This window comes from Mytilus galloprovincialis, chromosome 12, assembly GCF_965363235.1.
Source record: "Mytilus galloprovincialis chromosome 12, xbMytGall1.hap1.1, whole genome shotgun sequence".
Classification (NCBI taxonomy): domain Eukaryota; kingdom Metazoa; phylum Mollusca; class Bivalvia; order Mytilida; family Mytilidae; genus Mytilus; species Mytilus galloprovincialis.
In genome coordinates this window covers 78,117,247-78,142,031 of record NC_134849.1, presented here as the reverse complement: position 1 = coordinate 78,142,031, position 24,785 = coordinate 78,117,247, and the positions used below count along the sequence as shown (strand labels likewise).

General features: G+C 34.4%; 1 protein-coding gene across 2 annotated transcripts; it reads left to right on the top strand.

The window, feature by feature from the left end:
• The first annotated feature begins 79 nt into the window (after positions 1-79).
• On the top strand, positions 80-23,809 carry LOC143054933 (mRNA turnover protein 4 homolog). Of its 2 annotated transcripts, XM_076228033.1 has the most exons (8): positions 80-213; positions 11,886-11,944; positions 12,811-12,914; positions 17,742-17,891; positions 21,510-21,661; positions 22,040-22,116; positions 22,638-22,764; positions 23,323-23,809. In XM_076228033.1, the coding sequence occupies exons 1-8, from the start codon at positions 186-188 to the stop codon at positions 23,406-23,408; spliced, it is 783 nt and encodes a 260-aa protein (XP_076084148.1). In that variant the 5' UTR covers positions 80-185; the 3' UTR covers positions 23,409-23,809. The 2 variants fall into 2 exon arrangements, with proteins under 2 accessions (XP_076084148.1, XP_076084149.1); XM_076228034.1 differs by lacking the exons at positions 80-213; positions 11,886-11,944 and adding an exon at positions 12,035-12,120.
• Positions 23,810-24,785: the final 976 nt, after the last annotated feature.

Here is a 24,785-nt window from a genome sequence, read left to right as displayed (position 1 = left end):
GTCAACGTTGTTAATAAATAAAACTTTACCATAAATTATTTTCAATGATATTTTCGAATTGGAATTGATAAAAAGTGTAATAATTTTAATAAAAATATTTTTTTAATTCAATTCCTGAAAACAGGAATATTTCCTTATTTCCGGTTGAAAAAAACACGTGTGTTTGTGTACATTTTATTATCAAGATGCCAAAGTCAAAAAGGGACAAGAAAAGTATTATTATATTGTTGTTTATTCAAATAACTGCTTATACACACTACAAAATACAAATAAATGTTACAGTCATTTTGTAAAATCCCTGAAATTTTAACAGTTTGAAAATATTTGGGATTATAATTTTATACTATATTTTTTACTACTACTGCTACTACTAGGTACATTGTATGAGTGTTTTTATGGGGGTTACGGTACTTTCGTGACTAACAAGGGGCCTCGGGGGCCGAGTGGGATAAGAAGTCCGATTCTAGCCAGTCAACGCTGAGGTTGTGAGTTCGAACCCTGCTCTTGCTGGTGCAAAGGGTTGCGTTCAATATCGTTCAATATTGTAGGGGCTATGTAGTGCTACGTAGATTTATGACTATTGAACTAGTAGCTAGCCTATTACTATGTAGCAGCTATACTAACTACTTGTTCAATAGTCATCAATTTACGTAGCCCCTCATAGGCGGATCCAGGGGGGGGGCCTGGGGGGCCCGGGCCCCCCTTTCGTGGGAAAAATTTGGTTGATTATATAGAGAATCATTGAAGCATGACTAGAGCGGGCCCCCTCTTAGGTCAGTCAGCGCCCCCCCCCCCCCCCCCCCCCCCCTTAGGAAAAGTTCTGGATCCGCCACTGCCCCTACGATATTGAACGTGACCCTGAACTCCAATCTTCATTGATGTTTGTCAGTTTTCTTATTGAAGTAGTTACATTGTGTAACTAAATTGTTCAACCTTGTTTCACTTTCAATTTTGATATTTTTTTCATTAATCAGGTCAAGAATAACCACCAATTGGTGGATTATACCTCAATTGATGTATAATCCACCAATTGATGTATAATCCACCAATTGACATATAATGGTATAGACCAATTGGTGTATAATTCTTTGTTTTTCAAAGCAAATTATTCCACCAAAATGGAGCATTGTCTTCTTAAAAACATATTATGGTATGAAAACTTGTAAAACATTCCTAGTTTAGTATAGTGACATTACATATTGCATTTCAGTGGCGGATCCAGAACTTTTCCTAAGAGGTGGCCCGCTCCAGTCATGCTTCAATGATTGTAACGTGTACACAGGGTAAGCGTGTCTATTTCAATTTAGAATGAGTACGTTACCAGTTTGATACTGGATCCAAAATTGCTCTATTTACAAAACATATAACAAATAATCTTTATTCAAATATATACGTCAATGAACCAAAATATGTACAACTGCTCTTTGCAATCTTTAATAAACTATCTATAAACTATTCTACTTAAAGTATCTATATACAACTGGTACAAATTTGTACCCTTACAAATTTGTCCTTGGGTCAGGAACAAACTTGTCCTCCTGGTACAATAATGTACCCTACAAGTTTACACACTTGTCCTTGTTCTTTTGGTTACAGGTACAATTATGTACTTTACAAGGTGGTCACACAGACTCACACTTGTCCTATACGGTACAATACGGTTCAACTTGTAAACGTACAAGTCCGTATTTCTAACAGGAACCAACCTGTTCTTTATTACACTTAGTAATATTATCTAATAAATCTAATATAAACGAGACTACGATCTCGAATACCAACGTACCGTACCTTGGTCTTATGTCTACGAAGACTTATGACAATCGACCCTGAGCTAGGAATCTCTCCTGCTTATATACCCCGATGGGAGCTGTACCATTCTTGAAGGAGGGGTGTTCTGACAAAGTGTCTCATTACTCGTATTGACAGTTTCCTTTGGAACACCCCTTCACGTTTGACCTGACCCAAAGTTTACCCGCGAAACATCTTACTCTTTTCTATGTTTATTAAAGTATATACACAATGCATAAAATAAGGCTTCTACTGAACTGTAACCAATGTAAACAATCTAGCCTTAGATACCAAATTATCACATAACCCACGCCTCAAAAACACATGCGTCCCGCATGTCTAAAACTAACTTTAAAACGGATAAAACATAGAAATACTATACACATCTTAATTAAGTCAAATGTACAAAAACTATTTTACAATGTAATCTGCCATCCAAGCTGGCTTTCGCCTTGTACGGCGCCCTTCGCGACTACTTTCCTGCGTTTCTTCCTCAGGCAACGTTGACTCATGAACAGCAATATCTTGAACATAAGGAGTTTCTATAGGGTCGTTTCCAGCTGTATCATTTTCAGTGTCGAATGGAACAAAAGTGTTATTATCTGATTCTGTCCTTAATGTCTGTTTGTTCTTTTTCTTAAGTCTGTCGGCATGTATGACTTGTGGTTTCCCTCTGTATCCACAGTCAACTTTATATGTAAGGTCACCATATCTGTCGAGAATTTTAAAAGGACCTTTCCAGAAACTAGTCAATTTTGAAGACATCCCAGGTTTCTTTACTGGGAAATAGACGTATACCTCATCATCTTTTCTGAAATTTTGGTATGACAATTTGAGGTCATGATAGTGTTTCTGTCTTCGCATTTGCCCTTTAAAATTACCTCTAACAAAACTGTGGGAGATTTCTAACTTTTCCTTAAGCTCCCAAGCCCACTTATGTGCAGGTATATCTTTAATAATCTCTTTTTGTAACATTTTGTCAAGGTTGTCATTTACTACCTTGTTCAAATGATATGGTGTACGACGAGGCGGTTCTTTAAATGGCCTTGCATTTCCCGTATTAATTTCGTGTTTTACAAGATTGGTCCTTCCTAAGTCAACATCAGAAGAAGCAAACAAGTTCTGATTTTCTATCAACAAAGATTTTACTTTTTGTTTGTCTTTCGAAGTCAATTCATCTGATGTCCTGTCTAACAAATCTTGTAAATCTGGTCTAAGTCCGTCATGTTTCTGTTCATTTGAACCAATATTACCATCTAGTACTTGTTCAACACCGGACATTTGGGCTATAGTTGTACCAGCATAAATTGTCTTAGGATCTAGTTCTGTGTTCATTAATCTAACAGGGACTTTTTCGCCTGACCTTACCAACGTTCTAGCAGTCAAAATGTAGTCTTTCCCTGCATGCTCATTTGCTTCTAACAAAGCATTGTCAGCAGGTAATTTTTGACCTTCTGCTAAGCAAACCGTGCCATTAATGACAATTTCTGACCTTGGCGGTATGACAACCGCTTCTGAAGCAACCACTCGGTAACAGCCTATTGATCCCTGAAAACACAAATCTACCTTAAAATCCCCAATACAAACGTGCCCATTCTTAACATCAATTAAACAATTATGTCGTTTCATGAAGTCCAAACCAAGTATACCGTCAACTTGTAGATCAGTCACAACAGCTTCCGATTGCAACATATTTGGACCGAAATGCAGATTGAACCTCCCTTTTCCACGAAGCTCTAGCTTATTGCCACACACTGACCTAACAGTTGTCTTAACTTCGCTTAGATATGATTTATCTAATGGAGTCAACATATCGTATAACTTGGAAGATACCAATGTCAAAGTTGCTCCTGTATCAACCACAAACTTGGCTTCAATGTCTCCTACATTTAGTTTGACATACATACCAGCATCTTCAGATGCTGTTGTAACCGCACCTTCCTTTGTCTTACGGTTATTTTGTTTCCTAGTTTTCATTAATGTTTTGACTGTCCCATCCCCCTTATTTCCATTATAATTGTTCTTATTTCTTCGGGGTAGGCGACAGTCCCTTGCTAAATGACCAAATTTGCCACAATTGTAACAACCCTTATTTGTCCTCTTACTTTGGGTATATCTGGTTTTATTATTTGTACCACTAGTTTTTAATTTTGCCATTTCAGTCGTAAGAGTACTTAGACTTTTCTCCATTGTTTGCATCCATGATGCAATGTCTTTCGTTGGCGAGTCACTTTTTGTAATCTTTTCTTCCCTACCTAACTCGTCATCGTTCATAGTTTGCCGTAAATAACCTCGTCCCTCTCTTACTTTATTTTCGGCTTTATTGTACGCCTCTAGTTCAACAGCAAGTCTTACGGCATCATTTAAACCTTTCGGTCGCGATTGTTTTATTCTGAGTCGCATTTCCGAATCAACGAGCGCGTCAATAAACTGCTCTTTTCCGAGAGTTTCACGTACGTCCAATGGGGCAGTAGGATATGCCAAGTTTGACAATCTTCGAATTGACTGACCCAATTCGGGAAGTGATTCGCTGACTTTTTGACGTCTCTCTTTAAACTGAACTCTATATAACTCAGTTTGACTAGAAGGCGCGAATCGCTCTTCAAGTGCGCTGACTAAATCGGTAAAGTTTTGTCTTTTCTCACTTGGTAAATCTCCAAGTACCGCTTGTGCCTGTCCCATTAACGATACCGCTAAGTATAACCCTTTTCGATTTTCCGACCAATTATTTACAAGTGCACACATTTCAAAATGGGACAAATAGTCTGACCATGATGTGCTACCGTTATAGTGACATGGTTTAATTTTCACACCAGAATTATCTGTGTTACCAGTATGTCGGTACTTTGATTTGTCAGTTTCGTCTATTTCCCTAATGTAACTATTGTCTATGGGTAAAGGCAAAGTATCCCCTTCCCTCAAATCAGTTTGGGAACATTTTACAGTTTTGTGCGTATTCGGGTTGTTGAATGTTGGTAAATCAACTTTTTCATTATCTCCCTTTCTTGACAATGAGGACCCTCTTGATCCCAGACCCGAATCATTTCTTGATACAATATTATATTTTTGACGAACACCTTGATCTTTGGGTGTTGACGAAACAAAACTATTTCTATAAGTTGTTCCTTCTTCCATATCATATATTTGTTTTGTGTACTCGTCGATTGTATCATCAAAAGACATGTTTGTACTTTAATTTGCGGTTTAACCATGCATACACAATATAATAATGTCAACACAATGTCATAAATGTACAATGTAATAAATGTCAATCACAAAATTGCCTGTACCACTATCGATCGTTAATCCCTTATGTAAATAAACCGTGGGAAATTTAAAACATTAACAGGACAATTTTGATCTGTGCAAAAGTGAACAGTTTGAACAAAAACGATCTGTGCAAAAGTGAACAGTAAATTCTTACAAGATAGTTTGGATATAAGATGATCAAATTTGGATATATAATCTTTAACTATGGATTTAAAAATGAACAATTTGGATCCCAACGCTAGCCACCAAATTATGTAACGTGTACACAGGGTAAGCGTGTCTATTTCAATTTAGAATGAGTACGTTACCAGTTTGATACTGGATCCAAAATTGCTCTATTTACAAAAACATATAACAAATAATCTTTATTCAAATATATACGTCAATGAACCAAAATATGTACAACTGCTCTTTGCAATCTTTAATAAACTATCTATAAACTATTCTACTTAAAGTATCTATATACAACTGGTACAAATTTGTACCCTTACAAATTTGTCCTTGGGTCAGGAACAAACTTGTCCTCCTGGTACAATAATGTACCCTACAAGTTTACACACTTGTCCTTGTTCTTTTGGTTACAGGTACAATTATGTACTTTACAAGGTGGTCACACAGACTCACACTTGTCCTATACGGTACAATACGGTTCAACTTGTAAACGTACAAGTCCGTATTTCTAACAGGAACCAACCTGTTCTTTATTACACTTAGTAATATTATCTAATAAATCTAATATAAACGAGACTACGATCTCGAATACCAACGTACCGTACCTTGGTCTTATGTCTACGAAGACTTATGACAATCGACCCTGAGCTAGGAATCTCTCCTGCTTATATACCCCGATGGGAGCTGTACCATTCTTGAAGGAGGGGTGTTCTGACAAAGTGTCTCATTACTCGTATTGACAGTTTCCTTTGGAACACCCCTTCACGTTTGACCTGACCCAAAGTTTACCCGCGAAACATCTTACTCTTTTCTATGTTTATTAAAGTATATACACAATGCATAAAATAAGGCTTCTACTGAACTGTAACCAATGTAAACAATCTAGCCTTAGATACCAAATTATCACATAACCCACGCCTCAAAAACACATGCGTCCCGCATGTCTAAAACTAACTTTAAAACGGATAAAACATAGAAATACTATACACATCTTAATTAAGTCAAATGTACAAAAACTATTTTACAATGTAATCTGCCATCCAAGCTGGCTTTCGCCTTGTACGGCGCCCTTCGCGACTACTTTCCTGCGTTTCTTCCTCAGGCAACGTTGACTCATGAACAGCAATATCTTGAACATAAGGAGTTTCTATAGGGTCGTTTCCAGCTGTATCATTTTCAGTGTCGAATGGAACAAAAGTGTTATTATCTGATTCTGTCCTTAATGTCTGTTTGTTCTTTTTCTTAAGTCTGTCGGCATGTATGACTTGTGGTTTCCCTCTGTATCCACAGTCAACTTTATATGTAAGGTCACCATATCTGTCGAGAATTTTAAAAGGACCTTTCCAGAAACTAGTCAATTTTGAAGACATCCCAGGTTTCTTTACTGGGAAATAGACGTATACCTCATCATCTTTTCTGAAATTTTGGTATGACAATTTGAGGTCATGATAGTGTTTCTGTCTTCGCATTTGCCCTTTAAAATTACCTCTAACAAAACTGTGGGAGATTTCTAACTTTTCCTTAAGCTCCCAAGCCCACTTATGTGCAGGTATATCTTTAATAATCTCTTTTTGTAACATTTTGTCAAGGTTGTCATTTACTACCTTGTTCAAATGATATGGTGTACGACGAGGCGGTTCTTTAAATGGCCTTGCATTTCCCGTATTAATTTCGTGTTTTACAAGATTGGTCCTTCCTAAGTCAACATCAGAAGAAGCAAACAAGTTCTGATTTTCTATCAACAAAGATTTTACTTTTTGTTTGTCTTTCGAAGTCAATTCATCTGATGTCCTGTCTAACAAATCTTGTAAATCTGGTCTAAGTCCGTCATGTTTCTGTTCATTTGAACCAATATTACCATCTAGTACTTGTTCAACACCGGACATTTGGGCTATAGTTGTACCAGCATAAATTGTCTTAGGATCTAGTTCTGTGTTCATTAATCTAACAGGGACTTTTTCGCCTGACCTTACCAACGTTCTAGCAGTCAAAATGTAGTCTTTCCCTGCATGCTCATTTGCTTCTAACAAAGCATTGTCAGCAGGTAATTTTTGACCTTCTGCTAAGCAAACCGTGCCATTAATGACAATTTCTGACCTTGGCGGTATGACAACCGCTTCTGAAGCAACCACTCGGTAACAGCCTATTGATCCCTGAAAACACAAATCTACCTTAAAATCCCCAATACAAACGTGCCCATTCTTAACATCAATTAAACAATTATGTCGTTTCATGAAGTCCAAACCAAGTATACCGTCAACTTGTAGATCAGTCACAACAGCTTCCGATTGCAACATATTTGGACCGAAATGCAGATTGAACCTCCCTTTTCCACGAAGCTCTAGCTTATTGCCACACACTGACCTAACAGTTGTCTTAACTTCGCTTAGATATGATTTATCTAATGGAGTCAACATATCGTATAACTTGGAAGATACCAATGTCAAAGTTGCTCCTGTATCAACCACAAACTTGGCTTCAATGTCTCCTACATTTAGTTTGACATACATACCAGCATCTTCAGATGCTGTTGTAACCGCACCTTCCTTTGTCTTACGGTTATTTTGTTTCCTAGTTTTCATTAATGTTTTGACTGTCCCATCCCCCTTATTTCCATTATAATTGTTCTTATTTCTTCGGGGTAGGCGACAGTCCCTTGCTAAATGACCAAATTTGCCACAATTGTAACAACCCTTATTTGTCCTCTTACTTTGGGTATATCTGGTTTTATTATTTGTACCACTAGTTTTTAATTTTGCCATTTCAGTCGTAAGAGTACTTAGACTTTTCTCCATTGTTTGCATCCATGATGCAATGTCTTTCGTTGGCGAGTCACTTTTTGTAATCTTTTCTTCCCTACCTAACTCGTCATCGTTCATAGTTTGCCGTAAATAACCTCGTCCCTCTCTTACTTTATTTTCGGCTTTATTGTACGCCTCTAGTTCAACAGCAAGTCTTACGGCATCATTTAAACCTTTCGGTCGCGATTGTTTTATTCTGAGTCGCATTTCCGAATCAACGAGCGCGTCAATAAACTGCTCTTTTCCGAGAGTTTCACGTACGTCCAATGGGGCAGTAGGATATGCCAAGTTTGACAATCTTCGAATTGACTGACCCAATTCGGGAAGTGATTCGCTGACTTTTTGACGTCTCTCTTTAAACTGAACTCTATATAACTCAGGTTGACTAGAAGGCGCGAATCGCTCTTCAAGTGCGCTGACTAAATCGGTAAAGTTTTGTCTTTTCTCACTTGGTAAATCTCCAAGTACCGCTTGTGCCTGTCCCATTAACGATACCGCTAAGTATAACCCTTTTCGATTTTCCGACCAATTATTTACAAGTGCACACATTTCAAAATGGGACAAATAGTCTGACCATGATGTGCTACCGTTATAGTGACATGGTTTAATTTTCACACCAGAATTATCTGTGTTACCAGTATGTCGGTACTTTGATTTGTCAGTTTCGTCTATTTCCCTAATGTAACTATTGTCTATGGGTAAAGGCAAAGTATCCCCTTCCCTCAAATCAGTTTGGGAACATTTTACAGTTTTGTGCGTATTCGGGTTGTTGAATGTTGGTAAATCAACTTTTTCATTATCTCCCTTTCTTGACAATGAGGACCCTCTTGATCCCAGACCCGAATCATTTCTTGATACAATATTATATTTTTGACGAACACCTTGATCTTTGGGTGTTGACGAAACAAAACTATTTCTATAAGTTGTTCCTTCTTCCATATCATATATTTGTTTTGTGTACTCGTCGATTGTATCATCAAAAGACATGTTTGTACTTTAATTTGCGGTTTAACCATGCATACACAATATAATAATGTCAACACAATGTCATAAATGTACAATGTAATAAATGTCAATCACAAAATTGCCTGTACCACTATCGATCGTTAATCCCTTATGTAAATAAACCGTGGGAAATTTAAAACATTAACAGGACAATTTTGATCTGTGCAAAAGTGAACAGTTTGAACAAAAACGATCTGTGCAAAAGTGAACAGTAAATTCTTACAAGATAGTTTGGATATAAGATGATCAAATTTGGATATATAATCTTTAACTATGGATTTAAAAATGAACAATTTGGATCCCAACGCTAGCCACCAAATTATGTAACGTGTACACAGGGTAAGCGTGTCTATTTCAATTTAGAATGAGTACGTTACCAGTTTGATACTGGATCCAAAATTGCTCTATTTACAAAAACATATAACAAATAATCTTTATTCAAATATATACGTCAATGAACCAAAATATGTACAACTGCTCTTTGCAATCTTTAATAAACTATCTATAAACTATTCTACTTAAAGTATCTATATACAACTGGTACAAATTTGTACCCTTACAAATTTGTCCTTGGGTCAGGAACAAACTTGTCCTCCTGGTACAATAATGTACCCTACAAGTTTACACACTTGTCCTTGTTCTTTTGGTTACAGGTACAATTATGTACTTTACAAGGTGGTCACACAGACTCACACTTGTCCTATACGGTACAATACGGTTCAACTTGTAAACGTACAAGTCCGTATTTCTAACAGGAACCAACCTGTTCTTTATTACACTTAGTAATATTATCTAATAAATCTAATATAAACGAGACTACGATCTCGAATACCAACGTACCGTACCTTGGTCTTATGTCTACGAAGACTTATGACAATCGACCCTGAGCTAGGAATCTCTCCTGCTTATATACCCCGATGGGAGCTGTACCATTCTTGAAGGAGGGGTGTTCTGACAAAGTGTCTCATTACTCGTATTGACAGTTTCCTTTGGAACACCCCTTCACGTTTGACCTGACCCAAAGTTTACCCGCGAAACATCTTACTCTTTTCTATGTTTATTAAAGTATATACACAATGCATAAAATAAGGCTTCTACTGAACTGTAACCAATGTAAACAATCTAGCCTTAGATACCAAATTATCACAAATGATTCCCTATATAATCAACCAAATTTTTCCCACAAAAGGGGGGTCCTGGGCCCCCCAGGGCCCCCCCTGGATCCGCCTATGAATTTAATCAATAATTGTATTTGCAGTTTCTTATATTGTTATATATCTTGTCAATTCTTGATTGGCAAATTTACCACTAATCACCTGTCAATGGACATCAATACTGTCTGCAGTCATGTGATCATGAGTACAACTCCACAGGTGAATGGAACTCTTTGTTTTAAATACTTCACTTTCATTATCAAAAGTCAATCATGGTCAATAGTACAAATGTTTCAACATAAGAACTGTTGTACACATGCATTCTCAAGAGATGCAGCAGGCTTTGGCAAAACTGAAACTTTCAGAGGACTCAATAAAGGTCATAAAATAGGTTGCAAGTTGCAAAATCATGCTCCTATCTCACACTAGCATTTTCTTACAAAAAACTCCCATTATACATCAATTGGTCCATACCCATATATGTCAATTGGTGGATTACACGTCAATTGAGGTATAATCCACTAATTGGTGGTTATTCTTGACCTGTTAATATCTGAATAACTCAGTCATATTAGTATATGCCTTACCCAACTCAGCAGGGATAGAATTTAGTTTAAAATGTTGTTAAGACCACAGGTCTAGAGTAAATTTGTTCAGCGTAGTCCTGATAAAAACAGCCTAGCCCTAAGTCACCGATGAGGGTCGCGTCAGCGACCTGAACCTTCTAGCAGGGTTTGGGGGCATGCCCCCCCCCCAAGAAAACTTTTCAGAACTACATTCTATTTCCTGCTATCTGAGACAATTCTGAATGTAAAAATGAGGTCTCATAATAGCCAATTTATGGAGTCTCAAAAAAGAAAGAAATGGAAAATAATTAAGATAACTATATTTAATTGATTTTTTTAAAGGCAGTGCTTTAAGGCATAAAACTTTGAGTTTTTGTGTCTTTCAAAGCACGAACAATATACAAAATTAGTTGCAGGGTAAAGACACTAAACTCATAAGTAGAAAAAAACAATACTTGCAATATGGTGACCTATAGTTGTTAATTTCTGTGTCATTTGGTCTCTTGAAGAGAGTTCTCTTATTGGCAATCAGACCTTATAATGGCTTATCTTCTTCTTTTTATTGATTGCATTTAAAAAAACTTTTTTCAACTTAAAAAAAAATACAAAATACAAATCCAATGAGAATACAGGCCTATCAGATGGTACTCATGTGCAGAGTGTGATGAGACTAGCATTGATGAGAACTAGAACCTAAGTCCTGTGACATGACTAGATTCAGTTGTACTTGACTCATATTTTAAGTATTTTTAAAAAAAAACCGTCAAATTCTGTTATATTGTTTAAATTCGTTTTGCTCCTTTAATAAACTAAAAATGAAAAAAGGTTATTTTAAATAGAAAATTTTTGGACAAGTAACAATTTCATTTGGACAAGTAAATTTTGGTATGTACTTGTCATGACAAGTTGAAAAAAAAGTTATTGGTGGTGTTGGTTTTCTTTCCTCCATTTGAAATCTAACCATAATTAAAGTAGTCCAAAAATAAACTTCTATGCATATTTGGCTTACACAAATTTAGTTTTGAGCCTGTTGATAACCAAATTTATAATTAAATGTTATTTTTTTATTTTACATATAAATGATGCTTCAAATGTTTTATGACTAACAAAATGTATATGTATCTTTTTAGTTTCATTAACACAGACAAAGAGGAAAGGTTTAGAACTGAAACAGAGGCTGATAGATGATGTAAGTACTAAAAACCAACAATATTATATAATATAAAGATAAGACAAAGAGGAAAGGTTTAGAACTGAAACAGAGGCTGATAGATGATGTAAGTACTAAAAACCAACAATATTATATAATATAAAGATAAGACAAAGAGGAAAGGTTTAGAACTGAAACAGAGGCTGATAGATGATGTAAGTACTAAAACCAACAACATAACATAAAAGTAAGGAGACGAGGTAGGATTGCCAATGAGACAACTATCCACCAATTTTGATCACATGGTATGGGTTTTTCTCTTTGTTGAAGACCATGCATACAGTTGCCTATAATTGCGTTCATCCACTTTATTTGAACTTTGGTAGATAGTTGTCTCATTGGCAATCATATTACATCTCCTTATTTTTATACTTCTTTCTACTAGTGTGATAAAGCTGTGTTTCTAAATTTGAATAAAAAGTAAAAACACAAAAATACTGAACTCCGAGGAAAATTCAAAAAGGAAAGTCCAAAATCAAAAGTCCAAAAACATCAAACGAATGGATAACAAATGTCATATTCCTGACTTGGTACAGGCATTTTCTAATGTAGAAAATGGTGGATTGAACCTGGTTTTATAGCTAGCTTAACCTCTCACTTATATGACAGTCGCATCAAATTCCATTACCTTGTCAATGATGTGTGAACAAAACAAACATACTCAAAGAGTAAAAATGTTAAAAATAGGGGTACAGCAGTCAACATTATGTTATCATCTAAATCACTATAAAAACAACAAATGTAACGAAGAAGCACAAAAAGGCATACATCGTGTTTCAATAAAATGAAAATTGATGAAAACTGTTTAAAAATTTCTTTAAAGTATAATAAACTATTATTTTCAGATACGAGAATGTGCCAACAAATACAAGAGAATTTTCCTGTTTTCTGTTCACAACATGAGAAACATGCAGTTAAAAGATGTCAGACAGGAATGGAATCATAGCAGGTCAAAATAATTGTAGTCAAATTCACAAGGTTAACATAAAATTGAGAATGGAAATCGGGAATATGTCAAAGAGAACAAAAAGAAAAAAAAACAGCCTAGGGCCTCCAATGGGGCCTCAATGCATTGAGAAAATGTTGCACCAGAGGCGGTCCTCAGCTAGCCCCCTACATGAAAATATATACTTTTCAGTGAAATGGCATCATACAAAACTCAAAAATGTATGAGCTGCCTCTTATAGAAAATTACTTAAAAATGTATGAGCTGCCTCTTATAGAAAATTACTTAAAAATGTATGAGCTGCCTCTTATAGAAAATTACTTAAAAATGTATGAGCTGCCTCTTATAGAAAATTACTTAAAAATGTATGAGCTGCCTCTTATAGAAAATTACTTAAAAATGTATGAGCTGCCTCTTATAGAAATTACTTAAAACTTATATCAGGTTGAAAAAACCTCTATGTCAAACTTATAACTGTTTGAAAATCGAGGTGTTGTAAGAACCCAATAAAACAGACCAAAATTTAACTCTCATTTTGTATTTGAATGTTCCAAAATCAATCTATGTGTATGTCTCATACAAGTCTAAGTCTCATACATGTCTAAGTCTCATACATGTGTAAGTCTCATACATGTCTAAGTCTCATACATGTCTAAGTCTCATACAAGTCTAAGTCTCATACATGTCTAAGTCTCATACATGTCTAAGTCTCATGCATGTCTAAGTCTCATACATGTCTAAGTCTCATGCATGTGTAAGTCACATACATGTCTAAGTCTCATACATGTCTAAGTCTCATACATGTCTATGTCTCATACATGTCTAAGTCTCATACATGTCTAAGTCTCATACATGTCTAAGTCTCATACAAGTCTAAGTCTCATACAAGTCTAAGTCACATACATGTCTATGTCTCATACAAGTCTAAGTCTCATACATGTCTAAGTCTCATACATGTGTAAGTCTCATACATGTCTAAGTCTCATACAAGTCTAAGTCTCATACATGTCTAAGTCTCATACATGTCTAAGTCTCATACATGTCTAAGTCTCATACATGTCTAAGTCTCATACAAGTCTAAGTCTCATGTCTTAGTCTCATACATGTCTAAGTCTCATACATGTCTAAGTCTCATACATGTCTAAGTCACATACATGTCTAAGTCTCATACAAGTCTAAGTCACATACATGTCTAAGTCTCATACATGTCTAAGTCTCATACATGTCTAAGTCTCATACATGTCTAAGTCTCATACATGTCTAAGTCTCATACAAGTCTAAGTCTCATACATGTCTAAGTCTCATACATGTCTAAGTCTCATACATGTCTAAGTCTCATACATGTCTAAGTCTCATACATGTCTAAGTCTCATGCATGTGTAAGTCACATACATGTCTAAGTCTCATACATGTCTAAGTCTCATACATGTCTATGTCTCATACATGTCTAAGTCTCATACATGTCTAAGTCTCATACATGTCTAGGTCTCATACATGTCTAAGTCTCATACATGTCTAAGTCTCATACATGTCTAAGTCTCATACAAGTCTAAGTCACATACAAGTCTAAGTCACATACATGTCTAAGTCTCATACATGTCTAAGTCTCATACATGTCTAAGTCTCATACATGTCTAAGTCTCATACATGTGTAAGTCTCATACATGTGTATGTCTCATACATGTCAAGTGTCATACATGTGTATGTCTCATACATGTCTAAGTGTCATACATGTGTATGTCTCATACACGTGTATATCACATACATGTGTAAGTCTCATACATGTCTAAGTCTCATACATGTGTATGTCTCATACATTTCTAAGTCTCATACATGTGTATGTCTCATAATGTGTATGTCACATACATGTGTAAGTCTCATACATGTCTAAGTCTCATACATGTGTATGTCTCATACATGTCTAAGTCTCATACATGTGTAAGTCTCATACATGTCTAAGTCTCATACATATCTTAGTCTCATACATGTCTAAGTCTCATACATGTCTAAGTCTCATACAAGTCTAAGTCTCATACAAGTCTAAGTCTCATACATGTCTAAGTCTCATACATGTCTAAGTCTCATACATGTCTAAGTCTCATACATGTCTAAGTCTCATACATGTGTAAGTCTCATACATGTCTAAGTCTCATACATATCTTAGTCTCATACATGTCTAAGTCTCATACATGTCTAAGTCTCATACTAGTCTAAGTCTCATACATGTCTAAGTCTCATACATGTCTAAGTCTCATACATGTCTAGGTCTCATACATGTCTAAGTCTCATACATGTCTAAGTCTCATACATGTCTAAGTCTCATACATGTCTAAGTCTCATACATGTCTAGGTCTCATACATGTCTAAGTCTCATACTAGTCTAAGTCACATACATGTCTAAGTCTCATACATGTCTAAGTCTCATACATGTCTAAGTCTCATACATGTGTAAGTCTCATACATGTCTAAGTCTCATACATGTGTATGTCTCATACATTTCTAAGTCTCATACATGTGTATGTCTCATAATGTGTATGTCACATACATGTGTAAGTCTCATACATGTCTAAGTCTCATACATGTGTATGTCTCATACATGTCTAAGTCTCATACATGTGTAAGTCTCATACATGTCTAAGTCTCATACATATCTTAGTCTCATACATGTCTAAGTCTCATACATGTCTAAGTCTCATACAAGTCTAAGTCTCATACAAGTCTAAGTCTCATACATGTCTAAGTCTCATACATGTCTAAGTCTCATACATGTCTAAGTCTCATACATGTCTAAGTCTCATACATGTGTAAGTCTCATACATGTCTAAGTCTCATACATATCTTAGTCTCATACATGTCTAAGTCTCATACATGTCTAAGTCTCATACTAGTCTAAGTCTCATACATGTCTAAGTCTCATACATGTCTAAGTCTCATACATGTCTAGGTCTCATACATGTCTAAGTCTCATACATGTCTAAGTCTCATACATGTCTAAGTCTCATACTAGTCTAAGTCTCATACATGTCTAAGTCTCATACATGTCTAAGTCTCATACATGTCTAGGTCTCATACATGTCTAAGTCTCATACATGTCTAAGTCTCATACATGTCTAGGTCTCATACAAGTCTAAGTCTCATACAAGTCTAAGTCTCATACATGTCTAAGTCTCATACATGTCTAAGTCTCATACATGTCTAAGTCTCATACATGTCTAAGTCTCATACATGTGTAAGTCTCATACATGTCTAAGTCTCATACATATCTTAGTCTCATACATGTCTAAGTCTCATACTAGTCTAAGTCTCATACATGTCTAAGTCTCATACATGTCTAAGTCTCATACTAGTCTAAGTCTCATACATGTCTAAGTCTCATACATGTCTAAGTCTCATACATGTCTAAGTCTCATACATGTCTAAGTCTCATACATGTGTATTTGCATTTGCATAAGGTCAATTTTTATCAAACATAGCTCATAAATACATTTTTTGTAATTTGATTTCCAAGGTTAGAATATATAGATATAATTTCAAAAGTTGATAAGACAGTTCTGTTTTGTTTTCTGAAGGGCTGTTGACCACCAGTGAATTGTTATATTATATTACTTAGATATAGAAAGATGTGGTTAGAGTGCCAATATATTATTACATTACTTGCATGTAATACTATCTGAAATGATTGTAAAGATTTCTTTACAGATTTAATGCTATAATTTCTCCAAAAAGATGCATTTTTCATACTTAACCAGGATGCTATGAGATTTATTGGCAAAGCAGGGTTTTACATTGAAATTTTTAACATTTCACAATTAGTACTAACTAAATCAAATCTTGTTATGTTTAAGGTAGCACAATACAAAGATTTGTTCACTCCCAATCGGACAACTTTAAACTGATGTAATTCATTTAATCCTGCTTTATATATTATAAATGAGGTACCAAAAGAAAGAAGAAAGATTCATCTTTCAAATTGTGATAATTTCATTATGACATAATTATTACATAATTAATTATTATGTAATAAGTTGCTATATTGTGATGTCCACACTTGAATGAATTTAGCGTCTTTGTTCTTCATACCATCCCAAAATATTTAATAGATTCTGGTACAACACAGCTTGACCTCCAAAACTGTGTCTCAGATTTCCAAAAACATCAATAGAACAAATTTTATACCCAATTGAATTTAGTGGTCTCTTATGAATTATTGTTGCAAATTTCATTGTATATTTATGAGAGAATAAAATACAATAGGAAAAATCTGAGACACAGTTTTGGAGGTCAAACTGTGTTGTGCAAGAATCTATAAAATATTTTGGGATGCTATGAATAACAAAGAAGCTAAATTCATTCAAGTATGGACATCACAATATGGCAAATAATTACATAACAATTAATTATGTAATAATTATGTCATAATGAAATTATCACAATTTGGAAGATTAATCCTTCTTCTTTCTTTTGGTACCTCATTTATAAAATTTAAAGAAAGATGAGTGGAATTACATCAGTTTAAAGATGTCTGGTTGGGAATGAAAAATCTTTGTATTGTGCTTCCTTAAGTACATCAGTTTAAAACATTTGTTCAATGTTACTCAAACTTTTAAAAACATAAACCGAGTAAAGCTTTTGTGCCAGATTGTCAATGTGTGTGGTTCAACGAACAGAGTAAACTTAAAAAGAAAAAAGGCGTGCCCGTGGTAACATCTCCAACAGACCAATGATTGTCATGAATTATTTATGAGGTTTAGGTGACATGAAAATGTATTACCACTTTAAAATCATTGTAAATGTTTATGTGCAAAACTCTTCATGAATATTTTTTTTCAGATTCTTTTTTGGTAAAAACAAAGTTATGGCCCTTGCATTGGGAAGAACGGCAGAGGATGAATTTAAAGACGATCTGCATAAACTGAGTAAACATCTTCGTGGACAGACGGGACTGTTGTTTACAAATAAAACTAAAGAGGATGTATTAAAGTAAGATCAGATAGTTTCAAAAGTATACATATCTTGGAGTTACGAAAATAAAAGATGTTTTAAAAAAAATATCTAGGCCACACCAATTTAATCTCTTGTTCAACAGATTTTTGCACTCCAAAAATTGGGGCGAGCGAGCGATTTGAAAATTTTAATAAAAAAATATTTAATTTGCAAATTTTTGAGGCGAATCTTGAAAAGCAAAGGCGAGCGATTATAATTTTTTTGTAAACATAAAATAGTAGGTTTTGACAATATTAAAACTTGATTTAAACTTGTACTTTGACATTTCTTAAATTTATGAAGTATTTTTTCCCCTTTCAACATGTTCAACAAGAAATAATTGAATAATTAAATCTGGTCTATGTATGTGTGACTGACAATGAGACAATTCTTCATCCAAGTCATAATCAGGTTCAGAACAACCCCTTCATGTTATAAATATCCCTTTTATGAGAGGTCAATATAAGTTATAATATATTTTGTTTGTAAAAAAACCACTTTTTAGTACACAAGGGCTCATATTTTCCCAATAGAACTATAATATCTATCTGGTATTTAATGATCAAATCTGGTCCAAGAATTTTGTAATATTCCTGGACTTAAACCATGTTAACACATTTACATGTTGTACTTTAACAGTTTAATATTATTCAAAATAAGTGGACCCATCTTTTAGAAAAGTTGTTTAAAATATGATGTATTTCCATAGGCGGATCCAGGGGGGGGCCCTGGGGGGCCCGGCCCCACCTTTCGTGGGAACAATTTGGTTGATTATATAGGGAATCATTGAAGCATGACTGGAGCGGGCCTCCCCTTAACTTAGATCAGTCAGCGGGCCCCCCCTTAGGAAAAGTTCTGGATCCGCCACTGATTTCTCCTCTTTTTTAGTAAAAAATTCTAAGTTTTCAAAGGTTTTGTATAGTAGCACAATAAAAATCCTTGGTTTTTCTATTTTCTTTTCTACAACAGTAAAATGACCTCTTGTCTGAGGGAGGGTTGTTCCAAACCTGATAATAACAAACATAGCATAGGTCAAAGTACAACCTTTTACACAGTTCTTGATCCAGACCAAACAGCAAGCTATAAGGGACCCCAAAATTATTAGTGTACATAATTCGAACTGGAAAACCAACGATCTAATTTATATATCCAAACAGGAAAATACCAATGAACCCCATCAACAAACGATAACTGCTGAACGACAGGTCCCTGAATCAACCAGGACAGGTGCACAAACCTGCAGCGAGTATGGATAGTTTTGTATTGCCAGCATACAATATAATTGCAGTTGAAGGCAACTCTTTCACAAGTTCTTTACATTCTTTATTCTAACAACGAACATTTTTTGATAGGGAATATAAGTAAGGGGGAAAGAAACCAATGTTTTGTTCTGTACAGGTATTTCCGCTGTTACATATTTATATCGGAGCACTCCCACTTGGGATTAATTGGTTTCATGCTGAAACAAATATTCTCACAGCTATTTACACAGTGTGGTAGCTATAGGGTGCTTATAGGTTTACTGAAATCGTTACCTACAGTTAGACTGTGATTTTAAAAACAAATGTTGATATCTTTTTATAATATTTACAAACAAAAAAACGGTGCAGGAAATGGACATGATTACATTTGGGAATGCCAGGAGCGGGAACATAAAAATATTAAAAAAAAATCTGTTTTGAAAAAAATAGGTGCGGGCGGGTCTGTCGAACAAGGAATTAAATTGGTGTGGCCTTAGGGGACAATTTCAAAAGAAAAAATCTCAACAGATTGCTCAAGATTAGTTTAAGCCTTCTAAAATGGATACAGGAAGTCTCAAAACTATTAAAAATTAATGTATTTTTTATACATTTTGTATAAATATAAATCAGTTTGACATTTTCAAAACCCTAAAAGCCAGGGAATGCATATTGTTTCGTAAATGTAAAAGAGATATGGTCATAGCTTGAAATGAAAGAAATATATGAAATGTATTTAAAAGTGATGTTTTTTTTGGAAATACTTTAAACGTGTTTAAACCATGGGATAGTGTTTTCAAACTTCATTTTTCATTTGAATTAATCAGGAAGTCTGAAAATATGATATCTCTTGATTAAATTGCAGGCCATGCTGTAAATGGGACAAAGAACAAACATCTTTCTATCACATATAACCTAAGAAAATTATTTTATGGTTTAGAATTTTTTTATTTTCACAAATACTTGATGATGATGTAGTAACTGTTTTAAACATTTCTGCCTACAAGCTTATAGGGAAATTTGAATTTTGTAAAACAATTAAATTTGTGATGACTTATATCCCAAAATTGGGAAATTTTTAACCCAAAAATTATAATGAATCCACAACAATAATGTTATAAATTTGAAAACAAATAATGAGAACAGTATAAGATAATGCCTCGTTTACACGTACATTTAATTCAAATTGAATTCGAATCGAATGCAAATCAAATTTGCAAATCGTGTTCACACACTCTTCTTTTTTTAATTCTAATTGCTAATTTGAATTATCTAATTCACATTATAAATACACTTTTGTGAATACGAATTAAAAGTTAACGTTGTTTGGACATTAAAGCTAATTTGATGTGCATTGTAATTTGAATTAGAATTGACGTTAGGACTAAAACATTTCGAAAGAGAATTAAAGTTATTCAAATTAGTTTAATGCAAATCGAATTCGAATTATGTGTGAACTCATCAGAACTGGTTTACCCAAAAAAGACAGCAAGTAAACATATATACCGGTACTATTAATAGACAAGTGTTAAATAATACCGGTACGATTAATAGACAAGTGTTAAATAATACCGGTACTATTAATAGACAAGTGTTTAATACCGGCACTATTAATAGACAAGTGCTCACAATATATAGCAGGATTTCATAATCCTGTGTTTAAACACATCAAGTAAATTGAACAAAGAATCACATATAAACAACAATTCTCAATTAGAACTGTAGTAAATTATGAACACACACCCTTTGGTTGGAGGGGCTGGGGTCTTGTTTTAGTTTGGGCGCCTAGAGTGCAGAGGTCATGGGTTCAAACCCGTCCATATCAAACCTTTAAAATTGGTATTTACTGCTTCTGTATTAAGCATGTAGTATTAAGGAATAAGACTAAAGACTGGTCGTCTCTTGAGTCAAAATATGTTGTTCGGGTTAGGTGACATGTCTTCCGGACAACTGTTACCTTGTGAACTAGCACGTTAAAAATCTGACTCAACCTGTCTAGATAGTACAATTAGGAGATAAATGTATTGTATTTTAAGCTCCGACGGCATCAATTGGGGATTTGATGGTCGCAAATTAAGTTTACTGGCGACGTGTTAGTGGAGACAGTAAACGGGTATTTGCGACCATCAAATCCCAAATTGATGCCGTCGGAGCTTAAAATACAATATTGTTATCTCCATTCTAATGAAAATGACAGAAAATAACGTTAAAACATGTATTTAAAATCTGTCATATGCCGTCTGCGCGTACATGCCATAGCATCAATTGTCAATTGATGCCATTTAAGAAAGTGACGTTATCCAATCAAAATGAACGTTACAAACGTTGTTGCATTAGAATGGCAAATAGTACAACTTTTAAAATAATTATTTTTCAGATTTTTTGATGACTACAGAATAAAAGACTATGCCAGATCAGGAAACCAAGCAACACAGACTGTTGTCATAGAAACCGGTCCAGTCCCAGAATTTTCTCACTCAATGGAACCACAGCTGAGAAAGCTTGGGCTACCTACAACATTAAATAAAGGTGAATTACGCTTTAATTTCAACAGTGTTGTTGAGAAAGATTGGTGGATTTAAGGTTTTTATCCAACAATTGAATATACGTCATATGGGTACACTACTACAGAACAAATGTTCTTAGTAAATTTAGAAATGTTTTAGATGGTTTTTTTATAATATAAATTGGAAAGGTCTAGATACAGAAAAAAATGTTATATTTTGATAGCACTATTTGTAAGCAGTATTCCCTGAAATCATCCACCATGTCAGCTGATGAAACTGGCCACCTGAAATTGCTGAAAGTGGCGTGTAGCCCACCCATTAAAACAGATAGGACAGCACATCTTTAAATCAGTTTGCAGATTGACATTTGATATAAATATTTCTGTCCTTTTTGTTCCAGGTGTGATCACTTTACTAAGAGAGTATCAAGTGTGTGAAAAAGATGACACACTCACACCAGAACAAGCCAGAATATTGGTAAGTACATGACACCCAACTTGGGAACTAGCCAGAATATTGGTAAGTACATGACACCCAACTTGGGAACTAGCCAGAATTTAGGTTAGTACATGATGTACACAATCCAGAACACGCCAGGGCTTCCAAAACGGTCCTATTTTCCAGTCTTGACTGATAAATTATATAAATAACTTGTGTTGATGCTGAAACAGATATTTTTAACATAGTCCAGGGGAGAAAAAAATGAAGTTTATGCAATCTTTTGCCTTAAACAGACGCACATTTGCAGTCATATAAGAGACATGATTACTATCGAAATAAACCCTACTTTAATACCCTCTCATTACAATCATTAATGAAATAAAGCAGATACTGAAACTCAGTGTGGATAGTACATGATGCACACAATCCAGAAATGAGAAATGAACTATGTAAACCAGGAGATATCAATTCTGTAAACATGTTGTATGGATTCATGCTTTGTTGAATGTTTACACTTATACACATAGATGTCTGAAAATTTGTGAATTTTATTTCAGAAATTATTTGGCCACCAGATGGCAGACTTTCACATAAGTGTGGAGGGAATGTATACACCTGAAGGTGAACTGGAATTATTTAATGACAGACCAGAACCCATTGTTCCTCCTAAAATACAAATAAAAGGTATGTATAATTAAACCAATCTAAACACATTTTTACTGGTCTGTGTGTCCCTTTATTCGTCCATCCATCTGTCCAACTTCAAGGTTAAAGTTTTCCCTCCAGGTAGTTTTTGATGAAGTTTTAGTCCAATCAGCTTTAAACCTAGTACACCTGTTCCCTATGATATGTTCCTTCTAAATCCAATGCCAAATTGAGAGTTTCAACCCCAATTTCACGGTCCACTGAACATAGAAAATGATAGTGCTAGTGGGGCATCCATGAACTATGCACACATTCTTGTTGTAAAATTATTTTAATCTCTCTTGGTTTTTAATTTAGTACATCACAAAATACATCAGTATGGATGCATCATGTTTTTCACCATTCTTTGTTTTAACCTTGACAAAGTTGAAAAAGCAAGACTCAAATGTACTGTATCTAGCGGCAGTTTGTTGAGCCCTATACAAATTTTGTAACAATGAAATTTGAACTCGTGAAACAGATATTTTTTCACATGCATTATTTGCTTTTTGTGATAATTCACTGGTATTCATCCCCATTTTACACATTTATTTTTAGCAAAACTACAAGATGAAGATTCAATAAGAATTGAAGATAATGATGATGAAGAAGAAAGCATTGATGAAGATGAAGATGATACTTAACTGTTTTGTTTTAATAAAAAAAAATATAGAAAAATGTGACTTCTAGTGTTAGATAAAGGGACACAATCGTACCAAGACAAAGGACAAGGTTCACTTATGGCACAAAATGGCCTTAAGTATCAACTTGATCATAAAACACCAAAAGGGTCACAATTTGATTAGTAAATGGGTCTGTTTTGAAAGTCTTAATGCTAAATACATCAGTTCTTTCCATAAAAGCACATAATATTCTTCAAAGTAAGCCAATTTTGGACATTTTGTCAGAATATGATAACTTTGTGCAATTTTCAGACCTAAAAGCTTAAGAAACACCTTGGCCGCTACCTACGATCCAAAAATCATTGATGGTGGCCAAGGTAAATTATGCCAAAACAATTAAAATCATGGAAAAAAAATACCAAAAATTGACCGTAAAATACAAATAATGTTTATTTCAGGGGTTAAAGCTTCATAAATCTTAAGGATGTATTCTTCTGACAATTCAGTCTCGTTGAAATCTCGTTCTTGAATTATTTCCAAAACATTCGCTACAAGTGGAAAATATCAATGAATTTTAAAAATATTATAATCAAACATAACTCTGAAAAAATTGTGTATTTACAATGAACGGTTTTTGAGTATTCCAGTTTTTTACAACCAATCAAGTCAGTATTTTAAGCCAAAATTTTGAGAAAATGGGTGAGGGATACAAAAAATGATTTTACAAGAATTATGTACATCCCATATCATTTTGGTCTTTTCAAATTTCTTATATATGTATTTTTTTAATCGTTTATAACAAAAAAAGTTGAAATAACTTGCATTTTGCTCTTAAAACTGAGAAAAATCACAAAAATAGACAATTGACACCATGGTAAATTTTACACAAAAAAGCGTCAAAATATGATAAAACTTTCTTATATTAACACCTACCTATTGTTTTTCTAAGTAAAATTTATTCAGATTGGTCCACTTCATCTTTATAGAAAGTATGAAAAAAAGTTTAATTGTGGAACTGTGATTTTTTTCACGATAATAGCCCAAAAATAGGTAAAAATCAATGAAAAATGGGAAAATCATTGAAATTGGGCATTTTCAAAGGGCCGTAGCAAAAAAAGAAGTGCACCACTATAAGATTTTTTCTTCACCAATTATTTTGTTACAGTCTTATAAACCCAAAAAACAGGTTAAGAAAAAAAGTTTAATTCTAGACATTTTTGGCTCCTCAGAGGTGTACATCCTTAAAGGAAAGTGCCAGAAAAATATATTTTTGTCTTAATAGTATTATGACAAGTATTTCTATGTGAAATTTGTAATTTGTTGGCCGGATTAAAAAGACATTAAAAATTTAGGGCCAATTTTGACCCTTTGTGAACCTTTTCCTTTAATCTGTTTATT